Genomic DNA, 26387 nt, shown 5'->3' with positions numbered 1-26387 from the left:
AGGTAAAAGAATGACAATCTTCGGTACCACAAGTACAGGTATTTGAATGTCGGATGGCGGCGATTGGATGACTGGTGTGCTAATTAAAGGGGCGACCATTCTATCGTACTTATTAAAGTGCGACGATTGGAAATGCATTGAATGGGGTGCCGGGACAGGAATGCCAGGAAAGAGGTTGAAAATTTCCCGTACACAAAGCGCGTAGATAGGAATCGCTGTCAACGGGCAGCAGACCACAGGTGTGCCTGGAAAAGGTCGTCATTTTCCTTACCAAAGAATGTGGATTGGAATGACCTTCAGCGGGCAGTTAGCGAAAGCTCTATCCGAAAAGGACTGACAATCTGCTGTTCCTAATGTCCTTGAAATTGAATGAATCTGAGCGGGCAGCATGCGATATGTGCCTGATAAACAGGTGACTATCTTCCGTACCAAAAGTGCGGGAATTTCAATGGTCATTAACGGGCAGAAACCGACAATTATGCCGCTCCAGTATACTACCAACCTGCCGTCAGAAAGACAAAAATGTACAAATTTTATTCTTCGTCTACATTTGCCGCAGATGGTATTATCTATACCTGCCAAACATCAATTTAGATAAATTTTCTTTTTAAAACGAAATTTACCTTTCAATTAGTCAGCAAAAATTTAAATGCGGAAATGCGTATTGATGTAGGAGTGGGGCATTGTTCTACGGAGATTTTAATATCTTCCCTGAGGCAGTTGACGGCAGTGCTGATAGCTGAAAGTCTCGCACTACTCCTGAGTGGTCAAACCAAGTCTTGACACAACGGATGTATGTTGTCGAGTATCGGGAATTAGGCGACCGATGTGCTCGATAAAGGTTTGGCTATACCGACCACTAAAATTGCCGAGGACTAGAGAGTCGGGCGGCGGTAATTGGCGACAGATGTATCCGATAAAGAGCTGACAATTTTCAGGATATAAGGAGCATGAATAAGGATGTCAGGCGGCGGGAGCAGGGTAACAGAAGTGTCCGGTAAAAGACTGACAATCTTCAGTACCACAAGTACGGGTATTTGAATGTCCAATGGCAGCAATTGGACGACAGGTGCGCTGGTTAAAGAGGCGACAAATTTCCAGATTGGAATTGATTAATGGGCTGCCGGGGATAGGTATGCCGGGAAAAAAAATTCCCTAACTTAGCTAAATCAGCGACACTGATAGGTGAAGTGGTAAACTGTCAAGAAAGCCTATGGGTTGGCTCACAGCGGTACTGTGGCGGTGACCCTTGACCCGAGAGCGTTTAATAGACGCCACTGGCACCGATGCAATATCACAGCGCCCGTAAGGTTCATAAAATTATCAAATCTAGTCAAGGTCTTCAAAACAATTGTTACAATTATGTCCTGATCATGTCCGTTGGCTTTACTTTGTGTCACTTACGTTAACCTTCACTAAATCTGGTCAAGGACCTACGAAGTGATGTTGAAAATGGGTCAGTAGAAATCACGTGGAGCCAATTTTTAATTTCTAATTTCGATTTGCTGTTTAACATGTTGCATAACTAGAAGTTTGGCCATTAAGGTCGCTATTCGTATTCAGGAAAACCAACACCAAATTTAGTGTTTCACCAAATTCGTAATTCCATTTGCATTATTGATTGCAAAGGAGGTTGGCCGCAAAAGATACCGCGCTGAACGTGTCATTCTTAATTCAGAAATAGAATGCTAACAGAGCAAATTCAAAATCGAAATTTGGTCCAATTTTAATGTAAAGGGTCAAGTGAACCGATGAAATCACGAAATTTGCCCATATTTCGAATTTCATTCTCTGATTTCAGGGTGAAAAAATGGTTGGCCGAATAATGTCACCACCAATTTCCTATATTTCAATCTCAGACCAAAGATTTTAAATTTAAAAATTGGCCTAAAAGTTAATAATCAAGATGATAAAACCATTTGGAAATTGAAAATTAGCTGCATTTCGATTTTCTGTTTTGGAGGTGCAAATTGGTTTATTGGTTGGCCGAAATCAGCCACGGATTCGTCGCTCTGACACAAGGTACATGTAGTGCCTCCCGACAAAGAAGCTAGATTTTATAAATTCAGCACAAATGCTACTCAATCTACATTGAAGTTGTATGCACTCATCTTTCAAGATTAGACTAGAGGACAATCTGAAAGATTTTCGAACGTAAACTTCCGTCTTCATTGTTTTGAAGATAGTGGCAAGTTGTCGACAAGCTTTTGTTCTGGTAATTTTGAAGTACTTCAAAATGAATGGTTGATGCGGTCACGACTACGAGATCTGAAGCATTTCACCAAGCAGCTTGAAAGCTATGACTCCTAAACCTAGGCTTACTGCTGTATATTACAAGTCGAAGTCTATTAGAATCCATGTAGAGACAAGAAGTGATGCATCGTTGTTTACCGATGCATGGATAGGGTAACTTCTCCGTTCAAGGAATTTTTTATTGTTTCGGGATGGTTAAGAATGAACACATGCTGCAAAACTTTGCAGAATTTATTTCAAGCGATAGTTTTGGTTTTACTGTACAATAATTGGTGGAATTTTGTTGTCTTCGTCTATGTGGGTCGTCAAAAGCTAAGGTTGTGGCAGGTTGACCTTTTGATGACCTTCACTGGCAAGAAAATCCCGCAAGATATGTGGTAAGCTCAAAATCACTGATATATTTGAAATATCTTACTTTTCTCATTTCTGAATTTAAAAAACTAGAAAAAATGTTTCCAGACCTACCTACCCTATTGCTTAGGGACCTAGGCCTCGGATCCCGATTCAGTTTCATTGACGTGGCCAAAGCGAGTGCAGTGAGTATTTTTTTCGCCTTGGGAAATTGACGAATTTCCCTAAATTAACGCGATTTTTAGCTCGTTTTTCGGCTTCTCTGGCTTTGTTTTCAATCTAGGTAAAACAGCTTAGAGTTAGGGGATTTGAACTAGAGTAGGTCGGGTAACAGGAAACACATTTTTTCCAGGGCGGCCGCATTCGATTTCGTAATACCCAAAAACTACAATCGCCAGAGCTGGCTGTGACATGCGGACAAGAGCCGAGCCCAGCGGTATGAAACTAACTCGCCAGTTCGACGCGGCTGTATAGAAAGTTCTGGAACATGCTAGATCGTAGATTTGCATGGCGTGATCAGCGATGCCTTTCACGTGCACGAAAACAACACCTTATTCCCCGAGGCCGAACGAGGGCGTATAGCGATGTGTTTCTGGTAACGCTCGGCCACAAGGGGTAATAAACGTGTGGTATAGCCCGAATAAAGACCAGGTAAAAAATGTTTTATAACACACCACATGCTCATGTTGTTTTTATGAAATAGTTTTTAATTTGTTTTGATATTACCCTCTGCAACAGTCCATTGTCACAAGTTTACTGGGCGATGTCTCAACAGCGGTAACAGTTATACCAATTTTTTCACAAAATATCATCAGCATACTTAGCAACTTCCTTGGTTGTACTTGAATCTCTGTCATCGATGATCTATTGAAGTTCCATCACTGTTGGACAGGAGTATATTGCTGTTTAGAGAGAAGCTCGTCGCGCATCCCATGTCATGGCTCGAAATTAACTTTTCTCCCTGGTTGTCCGATTGGGCTACCATTTTCTGAAGTTGGTAGCCCAGCGACAAGGTCTGGTAGCCCATGCATGAATGAAGAGGTTTCTTTTTGTAAAGGATATTTTAATATTTTAATTTATCCAGGAAGTGAATTTTCTAGTCATTTGACATCAATACTTGCAGATCATAGCCTTAGGAGAACGGTATACCATGTGCAGTGGACAACGGTGACGCCACAAAGTTTCACGAATTATTCACACATACGCAGAGCTTATATGCAAATTTTGATGTTCGCAATGATAACGACTTTTCTTGAACTTTTAAGTAACTTTAAGTAGAGCAGTCTCTGTATTGTGAAACTTTCTATGTTTAGATTACAAAGTTTCCAGTAGCAACTTGGAAGTGAGGAGTGACAGTGTTTGCCATTATTTTATGAAAAATAACAAATCTCATACGATAGCTTTTTAGGCTATTGCTTACTTGAATAACGTAATAAAGGTACCTTTCCAGACCGTAGGGAGCGATTAACGGTTTGTGTACAGAATTAAATTATTCAAGCATTTCTTCAGCAAGGCTGTGGGAAGGGGATCAAGACAGCTTGTTTGACTGTATGATGAGAGATAGTTCTTCGGCTCTGGTCGAATGGAAAGACAAGAAACTGAATTTACCAACGATATGAAAATTTAAGAACTAAGAATCTAGTCTATACAAGGATTTATATTTATCTTTCTTGCACACTACAAAGATGGAGGTACAAGCGAGATTACTGTATTTTCTGGTTGGGAGTTTCACTTTTTGTCGTTGTTTTGCTCATTTTAACACTTCCTTTGTTGTGTTTCGCACCTCCTGCACCCTTTTGTTCTCCTGTGTACATACCTTTTTACAGTGAATAATTATGTGGGTACGTTTGTTTTGGGCAACAGTCCTGTGATTTAGTTTTTGCTCGGAGCACGGTTACTCTACCTTAACGTGCATGGGGATACAAGCAAGATGGTCTTTGCTTAGATTTCTAGTTTTCAAAAACTGATACCACTGATCGAATTTAGGAATACAATATATTGCTGTAATGTTTACCATTGAAGATCGAAACGGCGGTTACTGTCTTGCAACACCGACTCTGATAGTTGCAAAGGCGCCTGATATATTCATGAAAGCAATAATACATTACATTTTGTGCAACAACTTCTCTAAGGCTCAATGTGTTCAACTTGAATTGTGATAAATCAAAGACTTTTCCATCATCATACCGTATGGTTGGAATAGTGGAATCAAATGTAAGCATTAATTTGTCAAAATTGGTTAAATTGTGAATGATCAAGGGTGGAGGTGGGCTGAACCATCTTGGCGCAGTTGTAGAGTCCAAGCCTTTGGAACCATAGTCACTAGAAGTCAGGCCGAATAGAGTTCAATACCCGCACAGGCCCACCTTGATGCAGAGACACTTAGCGCACCTCTACTTGTACGAGCTACCAAAGACAGAGCAAGGCGAAAACCAGGCCCGAATACAGCCCCAAATCTGCAAAGCAGTCTGTAGTCATTTATTGTTATTAAAATGGAGACAGTGGTTTCCATAGTTGGTATAGTGTATTTTTTTTCTTTAAAAATATAACTTTAATAAAAACTTTTGCTTTTATTCTTTTGAGGTAGTAAGTTATAATTATAATGATACCAAAATCCTTGGCTATTCAGCTATTCAAGCTAATAGCCGTTTTTAACCGCTATTAGCCAATGTTATCTGGCTATTAGCCAATGTTATTCAATCTTATTCATGCAAAAACACTATCATTTTTTCCCGTATTAATTATTGCCTTGCCTGGAAACTTATACTCTCTTCATTAACACGCCGAATGAGGTGACATACAATTCGTACGTGTATTTTCTGACTTTTTTATTGCATTTTTAACATTTGCTTATGAAATTTTAAACTCGAGAAGTTTTCCAATGTCTTACGATGCAATTACTCTTGCAATGCAGCACCTGTTTGTCGATATCTTTCTTATTTACACCAATTATTCCCACTGCCGATCTGAGTGATCTCGCAAATGCGCTTCCGATTTTCCACATGAACTTACTGGTCGCAGTTCTTTGTCTGATTTAGAACTTGTGTAATCAGTCATTCATGTTAGTTGTCTGTTGAAACCTGTAAAGTGGGCATAAACATTACCAATTCTCATGTAAAGTGTGATCTTTTGACGTGATTCTACCCTTCGCTTATAACTTAAAAACAATAAACAAAAGAATTACCACGTTCACCATTTCCTCCGTTGCCCCGCTCGACAAGAAATGCACAATGCAATTAGGTATTTCTAAAGTAACCGAACATTTGATATTACTTTCTTGGTTCTACCCATATTCTCGCACATCTTTCATTTAATACAAAGGCCAAGCCAAAACAACAGCTTATCTTCCAAACGCCTGTGTATCTTTCTATGTAAATACTTGTCAGTTGTGGGAAGTCTTCTACAAACAATTTTTGTGTTCAGCTGCAAACTGACATGTACATACAATTTGTGATTTCTTTAGCTCTCAATGCAGAAAAAATGCCATGTGCTGTGGTTAGTAGAAACTTACACTTTCATGAAAGAAAATATCTTCCATAAAGAACTCAATACTACGTTCTTGGTTCTACAATATTTATTCAGTATATTTATGAGATGTCTAATTCTTTCTACACCTAAGTGAAAGTCACGCTCGTAACTTCCTTCCTTTGTAATAAGTATTTGTCAGGCTTTTTAGACGTGTCCGCTGCTTAGCTGGTAGCCAGCTAATAGCTGGCTAATAACAGCTAATAGCTTGAATAGCTCAATAGCCAGCCCATTTCGGCATCAGGAGTTTGTAGCTGGTAGCCAGCTAATAGTAAGCTAAGAGTGGCTATTAGCGGCTAAAAACGGCTAATAGCTTTAATAGCTCTATAACCAGCCCTACAATAATCATTTATTTTTAGCTGAATAGCTACCTACTACGTTTATTAGCAGCTAAAAGTGTCCTGTGGAAATTAGTAATAGCTTTAATAGCCACAAACAGCTAAATGTAAGCTATTCTTATGGCTAACGTAGCTATTAGCTATCTAGCTATTTAGGGGGCTATTCAGCTATCCAGCAATGCCGCACCCCACTCAAAAACAGTCTTTCTCAGGACTGCATACCGAACGGTCCTTCCCTTTTCAGTGCCACTGAATTCTCAAAAAAGAGAATAGCTAATACATATATCTTAGTCCCTCGGCACGGAGGAAATTTGACCGTATCACAGTCTCTTCTCGTGAGTGGAGGGACTGTAACTGCATATAAAATTTCGTAACACAGCAAGGATATTTATGAAGGTATTGACAGTGAAGGTACGTATGTCCAAGCAGATGGTTGAACACCAGAACCGTGAAATTTGTATGCATTTTATTTGTCTTACAGAGATCTGTAAGACAAATTGGTGTTTTTCTAAAATGGCAAGTTGCAAAAGTTGTGGGTTGGTCAACATTGCGAAAGATAGAGATGTAAATGAAAAAGTAACTTTCAGTAAGTGCAACGTCAAAAGTTCAATGAAGGATAAAAAACTTAATTCTTTTAGTTTGGGGGTGGGGGGGTTTGACCTAAAAAGTTTCTATCCTACAAATCGATTTATGGTAAAAATTGCCAGGGGAATGAATATTTTGAAAAAATAGAGCAGAAATGCACACTTTCGTGTTGAAGCTAGCGGAGGGAGTTGTTTTAACACGGTGCAGAGCTGCACCTGGCCTAGTTAGTGTAAACAATGCAGGCTGTTGGCTTCTGTTGCACCATAGACGGTAGTTTCTCTACTGTTTCTGGTTGCACACGGAATTTATTTTTAATTATATCTTGCTACATTTCTGGTGCACGTGTAGTCCGCCTGAATGGAGCAGTGTGAACTGAGTTGTTACAACCACCAGGACAGATGAGATAGTTTTTATGCCTCTGGAAGGAGAAACCTGGACTTTATTGTTGTTGTTCTTGTTCATTCATTGATAAACTTCAAGTTTGTTGTTAGTATGTTGTATTTACATTGGATGAAACACAAAGTGTGTTCCCAATCTTAAGCCCCACTAGCTGTATCTTTTAGCATTATTTTTATGATTTTACTTTCAAACTAAAATAAGTTGGTGACAATGTAGTCATTTAGGTCTGTGTACACACTATACCTGCCGGGGCTATATATGCAATTTGAACAAGATAAAGATTACACTGCGATTAAATGTTCGCCCAAACATTAAGTCACAGCCCCATGCAGAAAAGCTAAAACCCTCGATACTATGCGTATCTGCACTGAAATCTTCATATAAACTGCACAGAGTAGTCCAAATTGTAATGCATAAGGGTGAATGTTTTCAACTGTGACACTGTATGTTCTGATTCCTTTTTAATATTACAAATTTTTGAAAATGCCAGGAAATCAAAATGACCCTTAAAATTTTAATTTACATGTCAAATGTTTCTGAAATGGTTTCCTTATGCAGTAAAAGCTCATATCTCTTCAGAGGGTAGATTTCAGAGAAGAGAGAATAGGTAGATAATTTGAGGTCAACAAATTTCAAGAGTTACAGCTAGTGGGGCCTTAACGATGCATTACTTTGTTTCACCCCTAAATTGACTGATCCTTAGCTTTGCTTTACATAGAAAGAGCCTTGCAACAGGTTCAATATAAGTCAATTAAGTTTCTAGGGGGGTGGGGGGGGGTTTGGGGGGAAACTTAGGGAATTAAGTTTTTTATCCTACATTGAACTTTTGACGTCGCCCTAAGTTTTCCTATCTTCGTAATGTTGACCAACCCATAAAATCCCTGATAAGTCCACGGATTAGCATGATTAGTTGTGTTGACTAATTAATTACAACATGTGTGTATGAGAGATATACCGGTACGTCCTTGTAATGGGGTGTAAAATAAATAAAGCGTCAAGAGGCTAGGTTAGGTTATATAATCATTTACATGAGAGAAAATGCCGAGAGAGTTTGACCGGTTGACCTCGCTGCTAATTTTATGCAGGAAATTACAATAACAATGCTTGGTCGAATGACGCAGTGCCTTGAGGGTGGGATCACCAGTGGTATATGGGGAGGAGTACCTTCCCGATGGTGATAAGTGGTGCAGATTACCGTCGCCTAGGTGACTGGCGTATACGCGTGCCAAAAGACACCTATGGTTGATTTCCTGTTGACCAGTCGGATGGCAGAGTTGCAAATACCTGGACTGAACCATTTGGTTTTTTGTGGGTGTCGGTGGTACTTTGACAATATAAGTAAAAATGCACATATATTGAGTTTATTGTCTTGTTATGAGCGGCCAGTATTTCCAACAGCATAAATTATGTGCATTTGCCCTGAAGGAATAAATAATTTTCGAATAAAACATCGCGAATGTAACTACATTCCTTAAGCTCGACGTACACTTAAGTGCCCCAAAGAACCATGAAATCGCCCGACTTTCGATTGAAGAGATGAGTTTTGCCAAACCGCGTATACAGAAAAAGTGGCAGATGACTTTATTTTTAGAATCATAGACAGTATAGCGAGATGTAAAAAATGTGAAACAGGCTCCCCACCTAACTATCCTAAATGTTTTGTGTCGAGTTTGTGTTGATTCGTTTCGAAAATGTGTTCCTACATTCTTATCCGATTGTTTGTGTTAATGAAATGTTTGTTTCGCTTTGGATATTTGTAGAGAAGTTAGGATTAGTGTGTACGGTAATGTTTTGTTTGTGTGGGGAAAGCTTATGGCGAGACGCAGCCGGACCTATGTTGTTACAAAAGTTGATAGAGTCGCCCTTTGACGCTTGCGTTTCGAAACCCGAGTGTGGTTTCTCATCAGTCGCAGTGTAGATTCTTTCCTTAGTTTGTGTTTGTGAAAATTTATTTTAATGCATTTTAGTGGTCTTGCTTTCCGATTAGCGAGGCAAGTATATTAATTTTGGTCACGTTGTGAGTCCGTTTGGTGGTTCGATTTGTTTGTTCTATATTTCTTTACTTCGGTAAATTTTGTTTTGACTGTGTCTTTTAGATTTTTGCGGAGGTTTGTGAATTTTTAGGCAATAAGTACCACTGCGGGGTACGGATTTTATGTTTATTGGATCAAGATACTTACAAGTATCCTGGTTGATGTGCTTGTTCTCGTACATTTTAATTAATAGTTCATTTACTTTGTTTACTGTTTGTTCTGGCTTGTTGTGTATAATACTGAGTGTTACGTAATTGCCTTTCGCATTCGAGTACGTAATCGTTTGTGTTGACAATAACGAAAAACCGACCCTTGTCGAAGGGTTATTTTCCCAAAATTTGTCCAATGTTTGCAAGCTGGTTTATCGCGATTCTTTTGGCACGCGACATGTTTTGTTTCCTTGTTTGAAAGGGTATCTCTAGAAGTGCGAGTTAGCAGCTTCAGATAGCTTTCAAGTTTTTGTTTTTTTGTTGTTCGTGGAGTCCAATTTGACTTTTCTTTGAATTGGTGTTGTTGCGATTGTTTGTGTCTCACGATGTAGCGTAGTCACATTATACGACTTTATTGTTGAAATCCTGAGGTGGTTTTATTCTGTTTGGTTTTGTTGGTGTCCGAATGAATTTTAAGGCTTTTGCCTAGTACTGTTTTTCGGAGTTTCATAGTTTGAGCGATGATAGGTTGTTGTTGAATTTCATGTTGTTGTCGGCTTTTCTTTGGAAATAGCTGATTTATTTCCACGGCCATGTTTTCTGTTACGTTACTGTGATTGTTTATTTTGTATTTAATGTTGTGTTTCAGTTGTTTGTTATGTGTACGATTTTTGTTATTTTGTTTGTGTGTTCTATGTCATCTTATCGTATTTTTTGGTAGTTCCCTTTTTGGAGTATTTGGTGGCCCTGAAAAGGGCCGCTTGGTATGGGTTTTTGTTAGCGCTTGGCGCGTTTGTTTTGGCGATAAGCCTAGCTTTTTATGCTTCTTTTCGCCGATTCGATGTGCTTGGTGAGTAGGTGTTTGCCGCCTTCTTGTCACTGTGTGTGCTTACATGGACAGTCTGCATAGCCCTTGAATGTGGTCTCGATTTTGATCAAACTTACAATTAGGAGTATATATCAAAACTGATAAATGATTTATGTGATTACTGTAGCTATAGATAGGCTACATTCAGGACGGGCAGCGACGGGCAGTAATTAGTAGGCAAACAGGTGGTTTTCACCGTGGGCAGAACTCGGTGCAATGATACTGAACATTAATAGTAAGCCTGTCACCTTGAAGGTAATGCTGTAGGTGAAACAAGGACACACGATGGTACAAACAACACCACAAGTGAAACGTACACACAGAAATACACGCGTTCCTACGTTGTGCCCACCCGGGCCACGCGATTAAAATATGACTGATACTGCTGGATAGTGTTAATTGGGTCGGTAAACAGTCAATTAATAGTTTAATTGACTACCTGGGTGATTGGCAGGTCGTGTCCAACGACGCATATGCAAAGCAGGCCAAAAGACAAAAGCCCCCAAAGTTATTGACAGCTGGCCAGGGGTCACCATGAATACGTAATGAAGCTTCACTACGCAGAAACTGCGTAGTCAAGCCCTTCTTAACCGGTCAAACTCTCTCGGCATTTTCCGGCATGATTTTATTTACTCCAATCAGTCAGAGCATGAAGAAAAGGAGAGGAACTGCATAGAGAAAACAGTGAGAAAAACTCAATACGTCTGGGCCGCCTGTGGTTACGGTAGAACGCGCCTCGGGGACAGATATTAGGGCTCTCAAGTTTCTACAATTCTTTTCTAATTCATCACTTGTTGAGGCTCATTTTAATGCTCTTGGACAAATAAAACTTTTCACATTCTTAGTTTTTTCGAAAATCCCAAATTTATTTTTTTCCATAGAGTTAACACAGGGAAGGCGGCCATTCTGAACTTCAAATATCGCAAAATGTTGGGTAATTTGTTTCCCCAGTTCCAAACTTTGTACAATGACCGCTGATTTTTATACTTGATTTGGTAAGAGAATGATTGAAAGTTTCACTGAGGAACGTTTGAGCAAAATTTTAAGTCTTTCACTTTCGAGGTGCATACTTTAAGTATCCGGACACTTCTTTTTCATAGAATAACCTTTGTAGGCTATTACCGGTATAGGCCTATAACTTGAATGCATAAGAGATTTGCCTGGTAAACTGCCCAATATCGACAGTAATCAACATGGTTCAAAAATAGGTATGAGACAAAAAGCATAAATGTATTTGTGTTTGAAAGTTTTTAATGGATTAATTGTGTATTTATATTGTGCAAAAACACAGTCCTTGAAATAGCACAGGCGTTGTGGAGTGCGACACACAGCATGATGGGTAATTAGATCAGCGGTTAGTTCGAGAGCGCGTACTTGTAAAAAGCTTCTTCGAACGTTCTCAGAACGGCTTAGTCGCTATCTGTTCCCTAATAACAATGTAAATCTATATTTGGTGAGTATGTGTACACTTTCAAAATTTTATTTAACAACCGCTTATTTAATGTTCAGCCGCCTGAAAATTAGATATATAAGACGGTGTCTTAGTGTCAACCTGAAAGAATTATTAGACACATGTGTTACTTTTATTGGTGATCAGTGAAACACACTACGCACGTCACTTGGGCCTGACTTCTCTCCCTAAATGTTTGATTTTCTAACATTAAAAACATTTTTTAATTTCAGAGACATCACTTTGGATGTTTAACTTTTGAAAAACAATAATTCACCAACATTTGATATGAATATCCGTAGATGATCGATCGAGTCTCTCGGTACGTTTCGTACACAGAATAGAACGCGCCGTCCATAACGCGTTGGCGCGCGTCCACAACGCGTCCACCTTTCGTTTCGAGTCGCCCTTCTTCAAAACAAACCTTTCCCGCAAGGAATTCTAATAAGACTTTAAGTTAATACATTTACAATAGCGGACAGTAAAATTACAATAGCGATGATAAAATAATTGTTGACTTTAATTTTGAAATGTGATCCTAACTTTGAATATAGTGTGGCTAGCGACCCTTACGTATCAAATATATCAACAAAATCACAAAGAGCACATTTTGACAACCATATTGAATCGTCGTTTGATAGAAAGTTATTGAGATGGGGTTAGAGAGGTAATGCTTGAGCTGAAGGCTCTCTATCCAATTTCAATTTCCAAATGAATTTCGTAGCAAAAGACAAACAAACAAACAAACACTAAAAATGCATGTTCTTTGTGAAGTCTTTCTATGTATTGACGATGATGGTGTGTTTGTTTTCAAAGTCTCCCTTCCATTCATTCAATCAGGTAAAAAATTAAAGGGGCGAAAAAATTGTACACAAGAAATGATTTAGAAGGATGCATTTTTCTCTGTGGATATATATATATATATATTAATCATCGATCGACCGAGATGATATGATATGATTGCGATTTGCTTCATTTCCAAATGATTCTGAATACATTACAAACATCGTGAAGATTACTAGTCTTGTCACTTCCCGTCGCCGACAACACTCGGTTACTTTCAGTATTGCTAAACTATGATATCCGCTACATGTACAGAAATTATAGAAGACGACACTAAGAATGAAGTGTATCATTTTTGTTTCAAAGAGATCCAATCGGGAATATCGATTCAAATGAGCAATAATTTGCGAAGAAAGAAACTCCTTCACGAGACGCAGCTGTCGAACTCGGCAGTCGAAAGTGACAAAAAGCGCGGGAAAGAGGATTCCAAACATGGTTTAAAAACGGAAGATAGAGTTAAAGACCCCGCAAACACCAATAAACCTCCAGATAGCAGGTTAGTGAAATCCAATAGTTACATCATCTTTCACAGCGTGTATTGTACCGCGATACGTAAAAATTGAGACTTCAGTTGAAAAATATTGCATTTAATATTCATTTGAACGGACAGAGTGTCTTTAATGAAATGAACTGTGGGTGACCGAAACAGAAATAAACATCGTCACAGAAGGGTGACAAAACAGAGACAAACTACCTAGGTCTGGGTGTATGTCTTGATGAGAGACATGGGAAGGAGAGGTTTTGATATGTTCTTTCAAGTTTGGAATAAAGTTAATATACTGTCACGCTCTCATTACAATTTGTACTGCAGTTCTTCAGAAGATGACGTAGATTTGGTACAATACGTTAGAAGGAAAGCACGTGAAAGACGAAGAAGAGAGAAGGCTAAGAAGAAAGGATACGATATTGCATTTCGAAATATCCGAAAATTCCGAGGTTCTCCAGAGCCGTATCCATTCACTCTTTGTTTTTCCTACCCTGGAGTTGACCTTACACACAGTGACGTCATAGATGCACTGAGGAATGATGTCAGGCAAATCGACATGGAACACATCGAAAAAGTGGAATTTATTGAAATGAACGTCATGATAGGAACTGCAGGGTTGGAAAACAGGTTGGTGATTTGTAACGAACGATTCGATTGGTCTATAAATGTGACTGTCCGGTCGTCAGATGCAAATTAGTCTGCTAATAAATCTACATTTACATTCGACTAAGAGATGTTTAATCGTAGGAACTTTAATCATAAACCAATGATTTCCTCAAGTCTTATTGAGAAGGAAAGCTAAGTAATACACGTACATTTTAATTTGTCTTTCAAGATAGAATGTTTACAAAGAGTACACGATTAATTACTGTCGATGACGCAAAGGACTCTGGGTGAAGATGAAGATAATGTACTTTAAAAAGAGAATCTCAGACAGGAATTATAATATAAGTGATATTACTTATATATACCGCAGACAGTAAAGTGTGTCATAAATTGACGAACAATTTGATGTTTTGGGTATGTTTGTGCTCACGTACTATACCGTACGTAAACAAGTAAAATGACTGTAATTTCTTGGTCAGACGTCAGACCTAATTCTTGTGTAAAATGTTGTTTTCTATTTACAGATGGCTAATTACTGTTAATGATCCAGACACGCGAATCGGACTACACGGCACATGTTTGTTTGTTGGTGGAAAATACGTGTATCTTCGTTACTATGACGACGTTCTAAACGAAGATTACAGGGAATATCAACGCAGATGCACTGTCTTAGAAAGTGAAGAGCAAAAAGCAGCCAATCGTGTCCTTGGACATTTGCCGTCAAACGTATGACACATCCACACGTATCCGAGATATCATTGGTTAAATTTTATCGCCAAATTTATTTTACTTCAATTAGAATTTGGACTTGTTACGCCTTAAGAATGATATGACAAATAGATCTCATTGTTCAAATTAAGACTTTCATAGCAGTGTGTTGATTTTTTAACAAGATAACTATTTTCTTACCAAGCACAGCTTTACGACAAGCAACTGACGACGAAAGACGAATGCCATATACTGTGTGGTGTGCATTCACAGTCAGTTCTTGGTGTACATGGAATTCGATGTCGCTTTATCATGTACAGGGTATGTGAACGTACCAATATGTGTGAGGTCGGTGTATGCGTGCACCTTTGTATAAGTTCTGAACTAAGCCTACTTATTTGACAGTATATTGCTAATTATTAATAATGTTTATTACTTCTTGTCAAGATGATAATTAACATACATTTTCAGATCGCTTGTTCAGAAACAAAAACACCGATAGGTACAGATACACTCAGTCGAATTCCAGTCGAATGAATGCAAATACTGAAGTATCGTCATATTCTACAAATATGAAAACTCCATCAGTCGTAACTGTTGATATATTTTCCATCATTTTTCTACACCTCAAATCATCCATCATTTCCTACACTTCATATCAGGGCCCAAATACCTAATGTTCAACTTGTCAATGCAAACATTATTGTCGACAACTGGGTTTCAATCGACCCGGACTGAAATTTATTCGTAAACAGTAAAGATTGTAGAGAATGCGATGTGTTGACAAGGCCAATAAATTGCATTTCTACATACTGCAGCCAAAAAGAAAATACACTTGCTTTCTGGAAAGCATTATCAAAATTACACTCATTATACTTTCACGTACTTTAAAGGACGCTGCGCCTCGCGCATCGAATATTCTGTTCTGTACGATGACGTCACTCGCGTTGATTTCTCTATATATTGGTTTGTATTATATTACAACACTTTCATTACAAGTGAATTTTATGATGTCATCCCCAAATTATTACTGATAATGTTTTCAATTATCCAGTATTGTGGCCCCAGATGTTTTCTACAAACTCACTGCCATTGCCAAAACTATAAAATAATAGCAATAATGTACCCCTCCCGGCTAATAATGGAATAAAGCAAACTTTGTACTCCATAATGTACTCGGCGATATTATTGTATAATTACATTATATCTGTATATTGACGGCAGCTATATGAGACGTTAAAAACAGTGCCATATTCGCGATATTGGAGCATTCAGTTAGAGAACAATCCTTTTTTATCTGATCGACTCAGAATTCAGTAAGCCATTGAAGCTACGGGCATACCACTCGATTATGACCAGTTTACGCCGTATATGCACTCGCTATCGCTTTTATATGTATGTCGTGAACTGATCAAAACCTCAGGTATACAAGTTTTCCGAGAAATTTTGGATATGTGACATCACGAATACTAAGTGTAATATCGCAGTGATATACGCCACGGTTTTACAACCAAATATAAACGGTCTAAAATGACGAGATCTATCAAAATATTCATCTGTATTTTATCTTTTTTTATTTTGAAATCCGACGTGCGACTGAGACTGGGGTAGAAGAATAAGAATAGGAATGAATTGAAGCACATTGTGAAAGGTGATGGACCAACAGCAGTCGCGTCAAACCTTGTCTATTTGTTATCGGGAACCTCAAAGCTAAATAATGCATCCTTGATGAACACAGCTATTATGAAGGTGATAGGCGATAGGAACTGTGAGGAAGATCTACAGTCAAAATACTGTGATTCATCAGGGAAAACCAGCTGTCCAATCTACAAGCTCTACCCATGGGAACTGTCAACTGGAGAAACTGAACTAAAACAGGTAAGAACAATTAGACATCGCAGTGTGTTTGTTCGCAAGAGGGAGACTCGCAAAGACAAAAATTCAAGATACTTTCTTGTTAGTTTTATTGGTACACAATTCTACGTTAGTTCTCCGTTCGACTTTTATGAAGAGACGTGGTTTCAAAAATGTGTAAGCTTCATGTAAGAAAAGTTCAAAATCTTTAAGAGACCGTGGTACGCATAGCATTGACAGAGTCAGTTGAAGTTGTAAATTTCAATGATCAATGTATTTATGATTATGCTTTGAGTCAGATAGTGTCATCGTATTCATTCAAATAAAGTTGTTCAAGGAACTCTGCAAACATTAGAATATGCCAACAACTTTCTTCAGTGAGAAGTACAACAAGTTTTGTCACTTCAAGTAAATATGACTGTAAACTGAAACTTTTCCTATTTGAAGTGAGTCTGACCGTTGTGCTAACGTATACTCACATTCGCAACGATTAGCTATAGACAGGAAACTACATTAGAAATAGCGGCAGACATATATTGGGGTCACGTGACAACATTCCAAGGACTATTTCAATACAGTTTATCGATTAGATTATGGCGTACACCATTTTCATCGGTAAGTTAACGCACAAACTTCGACTTCCATTACTTTTCTACGCGACTACGAACACGACAATGCCTTGCCAGGTTTTAACGTTCGGTATTTGTTTGTTGATGACTACAGCTACATAGGATTGTTGTTTCATCATTCTTCACGGGACAGTTGTCTCCTCCACTATCGCCAACTCCCATCTACAATGGTAATAACCCGTTATCGATCGATGACAGTTTTTCGTGTCACGATTAATTTACAATGAAGAACTTGAACATCGGTAGTGAGTCGGTATCTCGATGAATAGCGACGGTTTCCACTGCTTCCGCACTGTCCAAAACACAGCTTCATTCAAGTTTTCGACAATTCTTATCATTATGGCCCGTGCTTGAAAATTTTTGCCATCGTTGAAGGACGGCTGTGTGTACTATTCAGCTATCAATGATCAGCGAAACGTGGCGTATATTGAATACAGAAACCAGGAATGTTATAAGAAGATCCACAGTTGTTGGGAGTTTAGTGACTTTTGTAAGTATTGCTGTATTGTGTAGTACCTTCTTAGCTATAATGAACCCAGAACACAGGCAAACAACTAAAGAGTAAGACTTCCGGTGTATAATTTTTGAAACATTTGAATTTGCTCTGGAGAGCGTCATGTGTCAATAATTTACAACAGAAGGACAAAATCAATCGTTATTTCTAAAAGTAACTTTCCGCTTTTCAAATTTTTAATGGAAATGAGCAAGTTTCAAACAACTTCAAGGTGGCTGACGGCTCGATAAGGAAAGATGTGTCGATTTGTGATGTTATGTACGACAACGGTCAGAACGAATAACTTTGAGCGTCCAAGGAAAATAATGGGTCTCGATTGTTGATATTCGTGATATTTCGATGCTACCGTTGACATATCACCTCACACGTTGCAAGAGTGTGAAACTACTCATGAATGAAATTCTATTTGTGAACAGGAAAGAGATATTATCGACAGATCAAGCAGATGTCACTTTACGTAGAAATTCTCCTTCACACCTCGATGTGATCAAGTCATAACATAGCCGGTTTAGAGTACTTGTCCGGAATTAGAAATGCCGAGATGTTGAATGTTCCCAATGATTAGCATGTGGATAATCAAGGGTATTGTTGTGTCACAACAGATCAGTTTAAATATATGGGTGAAAGGACAGTGTCAAATATACTTGTAGATCAGTAGAGTTGAGTTAGGAAGCTAAATACGTTTTGACATCTACCAGCCATCTTCAATGGACAGTTATAAAACCATCACAAAGAGTTCTCGCTTCAAAGTCATTTGCATATCTAATTAAAGAACCATTCCCTTTCATTGATTTGTATGAAGTCGAAAAGAACCAGCTTTCAATTACTGGTATATGGTTGCGTCATAGTTCATATCCTCTTAACAAACTAACAGAAGTTATATAGCTTTGGTGTAAGTAACTGAAATCTTATGCTTATATGCAGAGTGGTTATCTTCGTTGTAATTCATATATTGGACCATCAACTTGCGTTGCCATACACCTAGAAGTTTCACAATAAACACAACTTGTTATCTGGCAATACATTTTACAGTTAACATAACAACTTGGTGAATGGAACGTGTTAAGTCTACAAACTGTAATGCGCTTACATTAATCACATAAGTCACAGTTCACACCTTTATTGCACCATAGACAGTAGAGGAGGCTACTGTTTATGATTGCACTATCCAAAAACCAATGTTACGCGGTCACGTTCTCTATCCTATTATAGACTCTGTGTGTTGAGAAGTTAGTGCATAGACGTTGACATCTGGCTGTCAAGTAGACGTAACGACGTTATGGAGCACTGTTAAGGACCTCTGTCAGAAAGATTAGTAGAATTGTTTCAACATATTCCATATCTTTACGAAATATCACCAACCACGGCATTACAACTTTAGACAGACCGGTAATTAGCGACAACATCTGAACCAGCTGCTGTTGTGTGGGTTAATCTTCAAGTTAAAAAGTAAACGACGGTGTGCGTAATTTGCTCTTCAATCTTTGTTATTTCATTATAGTGGCTGTTTTCATGTTTATATTTTACATGTACATCAGATTAACGCGATCACTATTGGAAGATACAGTTAGCTAGATGACATTCCAAGTATCTTGTAATCAGACTCATCGTGTGCTCATCAATATTCATGAACTATCACAATAGCGTGGACAAACGTCGATATTTGTCATCGATTGTTTTGTCGTAGATGGTGTCTGCGTTTCCGGAAAAGACCGGGCCCGGTCTTAGAAATTGGTTTTCAATCGGTCATATAACTGTTTAAAGTCGATACTATGAAGTTGGCTCGTAGATATTAACGTTTAATATGGTTTGTTGTTAAGCTTACGTCTTCTCGTCCAATCTTCTGAATCTTGGGACACAGAGAACACTCCAAACGGGTTAAACTTTTTTAATTCTACAGGAACAGCGTACTTAAGGTACATTTTAGATGCGATTCAAATATAAAGTTTTAAAAAACATTTTATTTGGTGTGAAGTTTGTTTGTTCGCTTTGTTTGTCAAATTTTAAAAACCATTCACTTCTTAGGTTCTGAAATTCCTCAGCGTAGAAATCGATGGTGTACTGACTAATCAATGCTTTGTTCAGGAGTATTGTTTCCTGACACTGATGTTCTATTTTAGTGGAACAATGTTAATCATTATCTGTGTTAAAGTGAGAAAGTCGGCCATTTTTCATGAATTTTGTTTGAGACTTTTCCTAATTTGAGAAAAGTTATTTTTTCACTTTTGAAGCGTATGCTACCCCAATACGATAAAAGCTAACATTCAAATAGTAGTAGTTTCTGTCATTTTAACTAGGGCCGTCTTTTGAATTAAGTGTAAGTTACATCGACGAACCAACAAATGGAAATTTACAGTAATGTCGCCAACAATCCTACGTTGTTTTTGACTGACGGTGTGCCTTGTTGAATCATCATTACCAATGGTTAAGTCTATGCTCTGACTAGACTCGCCGAAAGTCCTTATAATTTGACAAAAATCAAGAACTTGAAAAAGAATTCAGATGTTCACTGTTCACACATTGTCGCCACAAAATGTTCATATTACCTTAGTCTAATCTAATAAGGACATTTTGTCGACAGCGTCATCAAGGGTGTTATCATGACGTCATCTGTACCCGCACCGGAAAATCAATTGAGATTACCGGAACAAAGTTAGTATCCTGTGATGGGATATGACTAGTGTGTTGCGGAAGTTATTTATACAATCCTGATCGATTTCTGATTACATGTCGGATCTTTCGTTGCCTCAAAGATATTTGCGTCGGGGTAGCAATAAAGTAAACGAGTTATTTCTGGTGTAGGAACACGCCAGGTACTTGTCTCGAGCAAATGTGGGCATGTTAGGCCTATATTTACAAACATAGTAGTCCGTTATTATACGAGTTATCGCTGTACAGACCTTGGAGAGAGGAAGGGTTTTAGTAAGCGGAAAAACAATTGAAAAATATATTGGCACTTCGAAACAACAATGACAATGTGAATGCTGAAATATACTAGGGACATTTGTTCTTCAGCTGTCTTATGAAATGAAATTTCATATTTCACTGTCTGGTGATGCAGTTTCACTGAGTCGCTTTCTGTTGATTTTTCCCCGACAGCATGACTAACACTAGATTTGTAAAATGGAACCAACAACTGAAGACAGTTTTCGCTATCAAAGAAATTATGCAAGCGATAATGACGGGAATGACCGATACACGAGAAAACTTTATACCAATATTAAAGACGGTGAAGAGTGTCTAAGAAAACTCCAAAACGAGGCTGAAGTAAGTGATGGGTATCAGAGGAGTTTCCAGCCCCAGATTGGAGTGAATGATACATATCAGAGGGAACTTAGAGTCGACGATGCAAAGAAAGATCAGATGAACCTTGAAAACGAGGCTGGTGATGAAATATCATCATCAAGTCGTAAACCTGGAGAGCCAGAGAACGATGCATATCAAAGAGACGTTGGAAATGAGACTGTTGACTCGGGAGGTGACGGTTACCAAAGAAAATTTCCAGTTGAAATTTCTGAACTGTACGTTGACGACGACGACGAAGAAGAGCAATCACCTAGAAGAAGGATTAGCAAACGATGGATGGTTTGTATGGCTGGATTCTTTCTTGACATTCCATTTATGGGAATGGTGATGAGTTTCGGTGAAATGCTACCGCCATTGATCGATGTCTTGGGTGAAGGTACAACTGCTATCAGTAAGTATCAACAGATTTGTTCTGTTTTGAACTTTTGGTGCTTTCCACATTTAACTATTTTATTAAAAATTCGTTATTACACGCAATAGGCATCATGTAAATACATATTCAGGAAAACGCCACATGATAGTCGATATTGACTGGTATTGACTGAAAACCACTTCACCAGTTCCTTGCACACCACGATCACATTCCATTCATGAAAAACTGGGAGAAAACAGTAAAATTATTCTCAGCTCCTACTATACTGTACACTTTGACTCATTAGGTTTTTTAATGTATTTTGCCTATCACAAGATAACATGTATGTTGGTTGCTAGTAACAAACTATGGTGTTTATACAGAGAACAACCAAACTTTTAACCCTTTTCCTGCCAAGTCCATATTACACCATCAGGTCAAGATGGTTAAAATTAGTGAAACACAACATATTCCACAAGGTGTATTTGACATAATACTGTACATTTGAAGGCTGTTGAAAACATAAGTACTGTAAACTTGAATTTTTTGGACTAAAGATGCTATAACATACCAAGCCAAGTGGCTGAAAATACGTTATGTTTTGGCTCAATACCGCTTTTTACTTACTTGGCTGATTGAGAAGTGATAGGCCTACTGTCGGGTAGGAAAAGGGTTAAACACGATGCCATATGTAAATAGATTATTCTTTTTGCGAGTTAATGGAAGTTTGCAATCACGCTATCTATCACACACTGATCGTATGCGGACACTAACGGCTTGGTTAATAGCCTTTGTAACTTATCGTTTGTTTTCATTTCAGGTTGGGTTGGTTCTTTCGGTTTTGGCATGGCATACATCGGTAATCCGATATCTTCAAGACTCAATGATGCATTCGGTACTCGTCGAGTTGCCGCCTTTGGCGTACTACTAGGAGGCTTTGCTTTGTTTCTGACGTCATTCGTCGAATCCGCTGGTTTAATGTTTCTTACCTACAGTTTAATGTTTGGATTTGCAACCAATTTAACGTACAACCCTCCACTTATTCTGACTGGATCTTGGTTCCCAGAGAAGTACCACGTGTTGGCTACTGGTCTTCAGGTAGCAGGTATTCCATGCGGTAAGTTGAATATTTCCACGGAATAAGATTTGATTTTCCACGAAGATTGTCGTCTTCGTCACCCGAACGATCGGAAATGACTTTTCAATAGTTTGTTTCATACGAATATCATGTAGTAAGAAGATGGCTGGGTCTGATTCCTGCGAGCAACCTGTGCTATGTTGAGTTTTTGAGCTATATTAGTATTCGTTGTGACCTGAATATCAGGATTACCTAAATCCAGTTCAATGTCAACTGAGAACAGACTAAGTCCGTTACGACATTATCCAGGATCAAAATAATTTATTTTCATTGGTGAAGTTGAAAGTGGTTTTCAGCTTCTATTTTGCCATAATATATGACTAAGCTTTGCATAAAGGCGGCGCGTAACATTAGCCAGGCATTGCGATAAAATAAGATTTGACAATCAATGACCATGTACTACTCTTGCCTTCAATATTCCAAACTATGCATCCATCTTCGACAGAGTGAAAAATACAATAACAATCCCAAACAGATGAGTGTTTAATATCAACTGCGAAACCTGTTCAATCGTACCTTTTTTTGTTTTGTAGGTTCTCTCGTTATGAACCCTATTTGTCAGGCTTTATTACAATCGCTTGGTTTGAGAGACACGTTTCGTACCTTAGCAGCAATGGTCGTGTTAGCTGGTCTGCCGTGTTGTTTTGTACTGTCACCGGCACCAGTCACCAGGAGTACAGAATTTGCCATGACAGTCGACGAAGATGATATCAATGACAACATCAAAGCCAGGGATTCAGTCTGGTTGGACGATATGATCAGAAAAACGCCGGACCAAACACCGAAGAGACGATTCCGTTTCTGTCCGAATAAAATCTGCTTGAATTATTTTCAAAAAGAATTGTGGACAGACGTTGTGTTTCTTTTATTTCTGTTTGGTCAATTTGTCAAAGGTACTGGATACGTCTTTCCTTTCATCCATTTGGTAAGTTAATCTCTTTACGCATGCCCAGTTAGTCGACAACATTCTGATTTTTATCAATATTACTGTGGTCTGAACATAAATGAACCTCATCATATTGGCGATAACAAATTTTGAGAGTGATGGGATCAGCCTTGGCCGTGGTATTAAAATGATCGTTTCCTGGTCATCGGTTGCGAAAACAAAATTATTATCAAAAGCACCATACAGCAGCCTATTACAAAATATACATCATTCACAGTATCTCTTTATTATCCCTTGGTAATCTCTAATCTCTCCTTTGTCATGTTCCAGTGTTAAAAGAGTTATTGGAAGAGTAGATAAAACTAACCTGTTTTCCAAATTTTAAATTCTATCTTAAGGTGAGTTTCATGGAGGACATTGGTATCACGGCAACAACAGCATCACTCGTTCTTACGATTAAAGGAGCAGCCGATATGGCAGGACGATCGCTAGCCGCTTTGCTGGGTGAAAGGTTGCCCTTTGACCTGGTCCATATTTACGTCTTAGCAACAGGAATTATGGCAGTTACTACATTCATCTGTTCGTTCGTAACAGAGTTCGGTGGCATGTTTTTCTACGCTGTCTGTAAGTAAATGTATCGTATCTCGTGAAAAGTTTTCAAAACAGCATCCGAAGAAATTACCATTATTATTACTTAAAGTAGTACGTGCATAGAAATTTCAATTTAGACTGCAAATTTTGCTCAAACGTTCCTCAGAAAAACTTAAAGCAATTATTGTCTTTGAAACTTAAAAGTAAAAATTAGGGTCCACCGTGCAAATTTTGGTATCAGAGAAAGAAATCATCGGATTCGGATATTTGAAATTCTAAATGGCTGCCATCCATATGTTCACTCTATTAGGGAAAATGAAAGTTTTGATTTTCACAAAATGTGACGACGCAATACAAGCAGAGTATAATAAACATTTTTGAGTTTGAATATCTGGTGCATTCCACCTCAAATAGAAATCTAATCATGGCCATGACTTTACTTTAAAAACACTGCAATACCTTTCCTGCCATGTGTATATGGTTTTTTCCCTTTATTTGTTTGAAAAGTACTTGATCATATCATAAATATCACGTTTTAGTCAGTCTTCACTAATGGCAAGTTCTCTGACACAGTTTCTGCTCTGGTAACAAATTGTCGGGGTAGAGACGGGAAAAATTCAGGAAAATGAGTTAAACATTTTTGGATGGTCATCTGAATACATTTGATTGGAAATTAAGTGGTCTGCAGTATGTTATGAAATAATGTCATGTCTAGAAAAGTGAAAATTATGCTTTATGTGCACGACTTTAATTTCAAGATAACCCTTTAAAAGCTAAATGGCTGGAAATGATGTTTTTCACGATAATAGATTTTCATTTGCTGTTTTAAAGCAACAAGTGTGTTGTCTTCTACCCATTCGTATTCTGGTACCTAATTAACATACAAAACACAAGAAACATACATACTTTACATATATGTTTACTTTTTATTGATCATAGTAATGCAATGTATTGACGTGTCAATGTGAAAAGTCAACATGATGACTATAGCAATCAGTCAGCACACTGCTTTAGAAACATCACAACACAGTGAAATCTCCAGCCTTCAGCACAATTAGTGTGACGTCAGAGAGTATTCTTTAATGGCCGCTCTTTTCCTAAATATTCAATACATTTACGTTTTCACGAATGCTTTGAGCGTCAATGGCTATTATCATTTATTTCTATATTTCTCGCATCGTTTTAAAAACGACATGATTATCGTTTTATGATCATGAATTACATTATTTATTTCTCTATTGCATATTTATTAATCAGTTATTGGTTTCTGGAATGGCGTTTACAACGCTCTTCTATTCCCTGTCACGACATCTCTGTTCTCAAAGGACGTTGTGAGTCAAGCATGGGCCTTTTGTCAAGTTCCGCCGGGAGTAGCAATAGTTGTTGGACCAGCCATAGCAGGTAAAATACCAAAATCAATCTCAAGCTAGAAGTAACACAATCTGTACTCTAATACTCATATAGCCATACAATATCAATGCTTACTGTTAATTTTCGGGCCTGGTATTTTATCCGCATCACTACATGCGAAAATTTTTGTATACACGCGAGCGTATGTACGTACGACAGTATTTGTACATACGTATGGGTGCATATGTATATATATTTATATTCTCATATATATATATATATATATATATATATATATATATATATATATATATATATATATATATATATATATGTGTGTGTGTTTTCTTGTATTAATGGTGGTGTTTTATTTTGATTTTTCCCATAGGTGCAATCTACGATGCCACTAAGTCATATCAGATCGATTTTTATGTCAATACTGGAATATTTGCTGTAGCCATGATTATATTCACTTGCATTCCGTTCATACGTGTCATGAGAACTCTTTACGAAGCCAAAGGATTTTCCATTCGGAAACGAAAACCAACCATTATTGAATTAACAAAACTCTGCATCAATGAATTAGAGAAACAGAAACCAGCAGACTCTGCAAGAGACGATTACGGTTCGTTTTGATTTATATGCCTGGCGTGCCTAGAAACACATCACACCAATGCTCAGCTCGGTTGTTAGTTGTTTACGAGTTACACTATAGAATTTCGGATGTACGTTTTATTGTACATCATTGGTAGGCAACTCTTGTATTTCACATCTATTGGTTTATATTATGATATCTTTGAGGGGAACTCATGAGGTTGTTCACAAAATAACTGCCAGAAGTTGTAAGTTTTGGTGATTTTTTCACGATTGTTGATTTTTATGTCAATAGCAGTTTCTTATTCAACTCCTCAAAGCATGTTGAGTGTACAGTGTTTAGATCTACATTAGGGCATTGTTATTGTTGACCAGTAAAATCAAGTCCGGACTACAATTGAAACGTCACCAATTACACTGCACTATACTGCGTATGCAACGTACTTTGGAGAGTAGTCTGAATAGAAAAACAGTGCACATATCGTAAAAGTTACAGCTGCTGGCCATTTAAATTTATTAATTGGCCCTGTCAGTTACAATAATCGTGTCATGTATTTATTTCATATCAGGTTCAAAAG

At 38.0% G+C, this 26387-nt stretch overlaps 2 protein-coding genes across 2 annotated transcripts; both read left to right on the top strand.

Annotated features, from left to right (window-relative positions):
• Window positions 1–13117: 13117 nt before the first annotated feature.
• LOC139132435 (putative uncharacterized protein C19orf81 homolog) lies at window positions 13118–14655 on the top strand. Its single transcript, XM_070698779.1, has 3 exons — window positions 13118–13290; window positions 13606–13908; window positions 14412–14655. Exons 1-3 carry the CDS (start codon window positions 13127–13129, stop codon window positions 14617–14619), a joined length of 675 nt encoding a protein of 224 aa, XP_070554880.1. The 5' UTR covers window positions 13118–13126; the 3' UTR covers window positions 14620–14655.
• A 2640-nt stretch (window positions 14656–17295) lies between these two features.
• Window positions 17296–25851, top strand: LOC139132786 (monocarboxylate transporter 13-like). The gene is made up of 7 exons (XM_070699038.1): window positions 17296–17568; window positions 20692–21289; window positions 22071–22367; window positions 22922–23313; window positions 23673–23898; window positions 25123–25266; window positions 25604–25851. The coding sequence occupies exons 2-7, from the start codon at window positions 20716–20718 to the stop codon at window positions 25849–25851; spliced, it is 1881 nt and encodes a 626-aa protein (XP_070555139.1). The 5' UTR covers window positions 17296–17568; window positions 20692–20715.
• Window positions 25852–26387: the final 536 nt, after the last annotated feature.

The sequence above is a fragment of the Ptychodera flava genome, chromosome 5 (assembly GCF_041260155.1).
Source record: "Ptychodera flava strain L36383 chromosome 5, AS_Pfla_20210202, whole genome shotgun sequence".
NCBI lineage: Eukaryota > Metazoa > Hemichordata > Enteropneusta > Ptychoderidae > Ptychodera > Ptychodera flava.
Note: the sequence above shows the minus strand (reverse complement) of the source record. Positions and strands in the feature narration are given on the sequence as shown.

Bases quoted from the DNA above. Each gene is read 5' to 3' on its own strand.
- LOC139132435 (XM_070698779.1), top strand. From the start codon at position 13,127: ATGAGCAATAATTTGCGAAGAAAGAAACTCCTTCACGAGACGCAGCTG. The intron at 13,291-13,605 runs GTTAGTGAAATC...TTTGTACTGCAG, and splicing joins AATAAACCTCCAGATAGCAG to TTCTTCAGAAGATGACGTAG. The intron at 13,909-14,411 runs GTTGGTGATTTG...TTCTATTTACAG, and splicing joins ACTGCAGGGTTGGAAAACAG to ATGGCTAATTACTGTTAATG.
- LOC139132786 (XM_070699038.1), top strand. From the start codon at position 20,716: ATGGAACCAACAACTGAAGACAGTTTTCGCTATCAAAGAAATTATGCA. The intron at 23,314-23,672 runs GTAAGTTAATCT...TTCTATCTTAAG, and splicing joins TCTTTCCTTTCATCCATTTG to GTGAGTTTCATGGAGGACAT. The intron at 25,267-25,603 runs GTAAAATACCAA...TTTTTCCCATAG, and splicing joins TGTTGGACCAGCCATAGCAG to GTGCAATCTACGATGCCACT.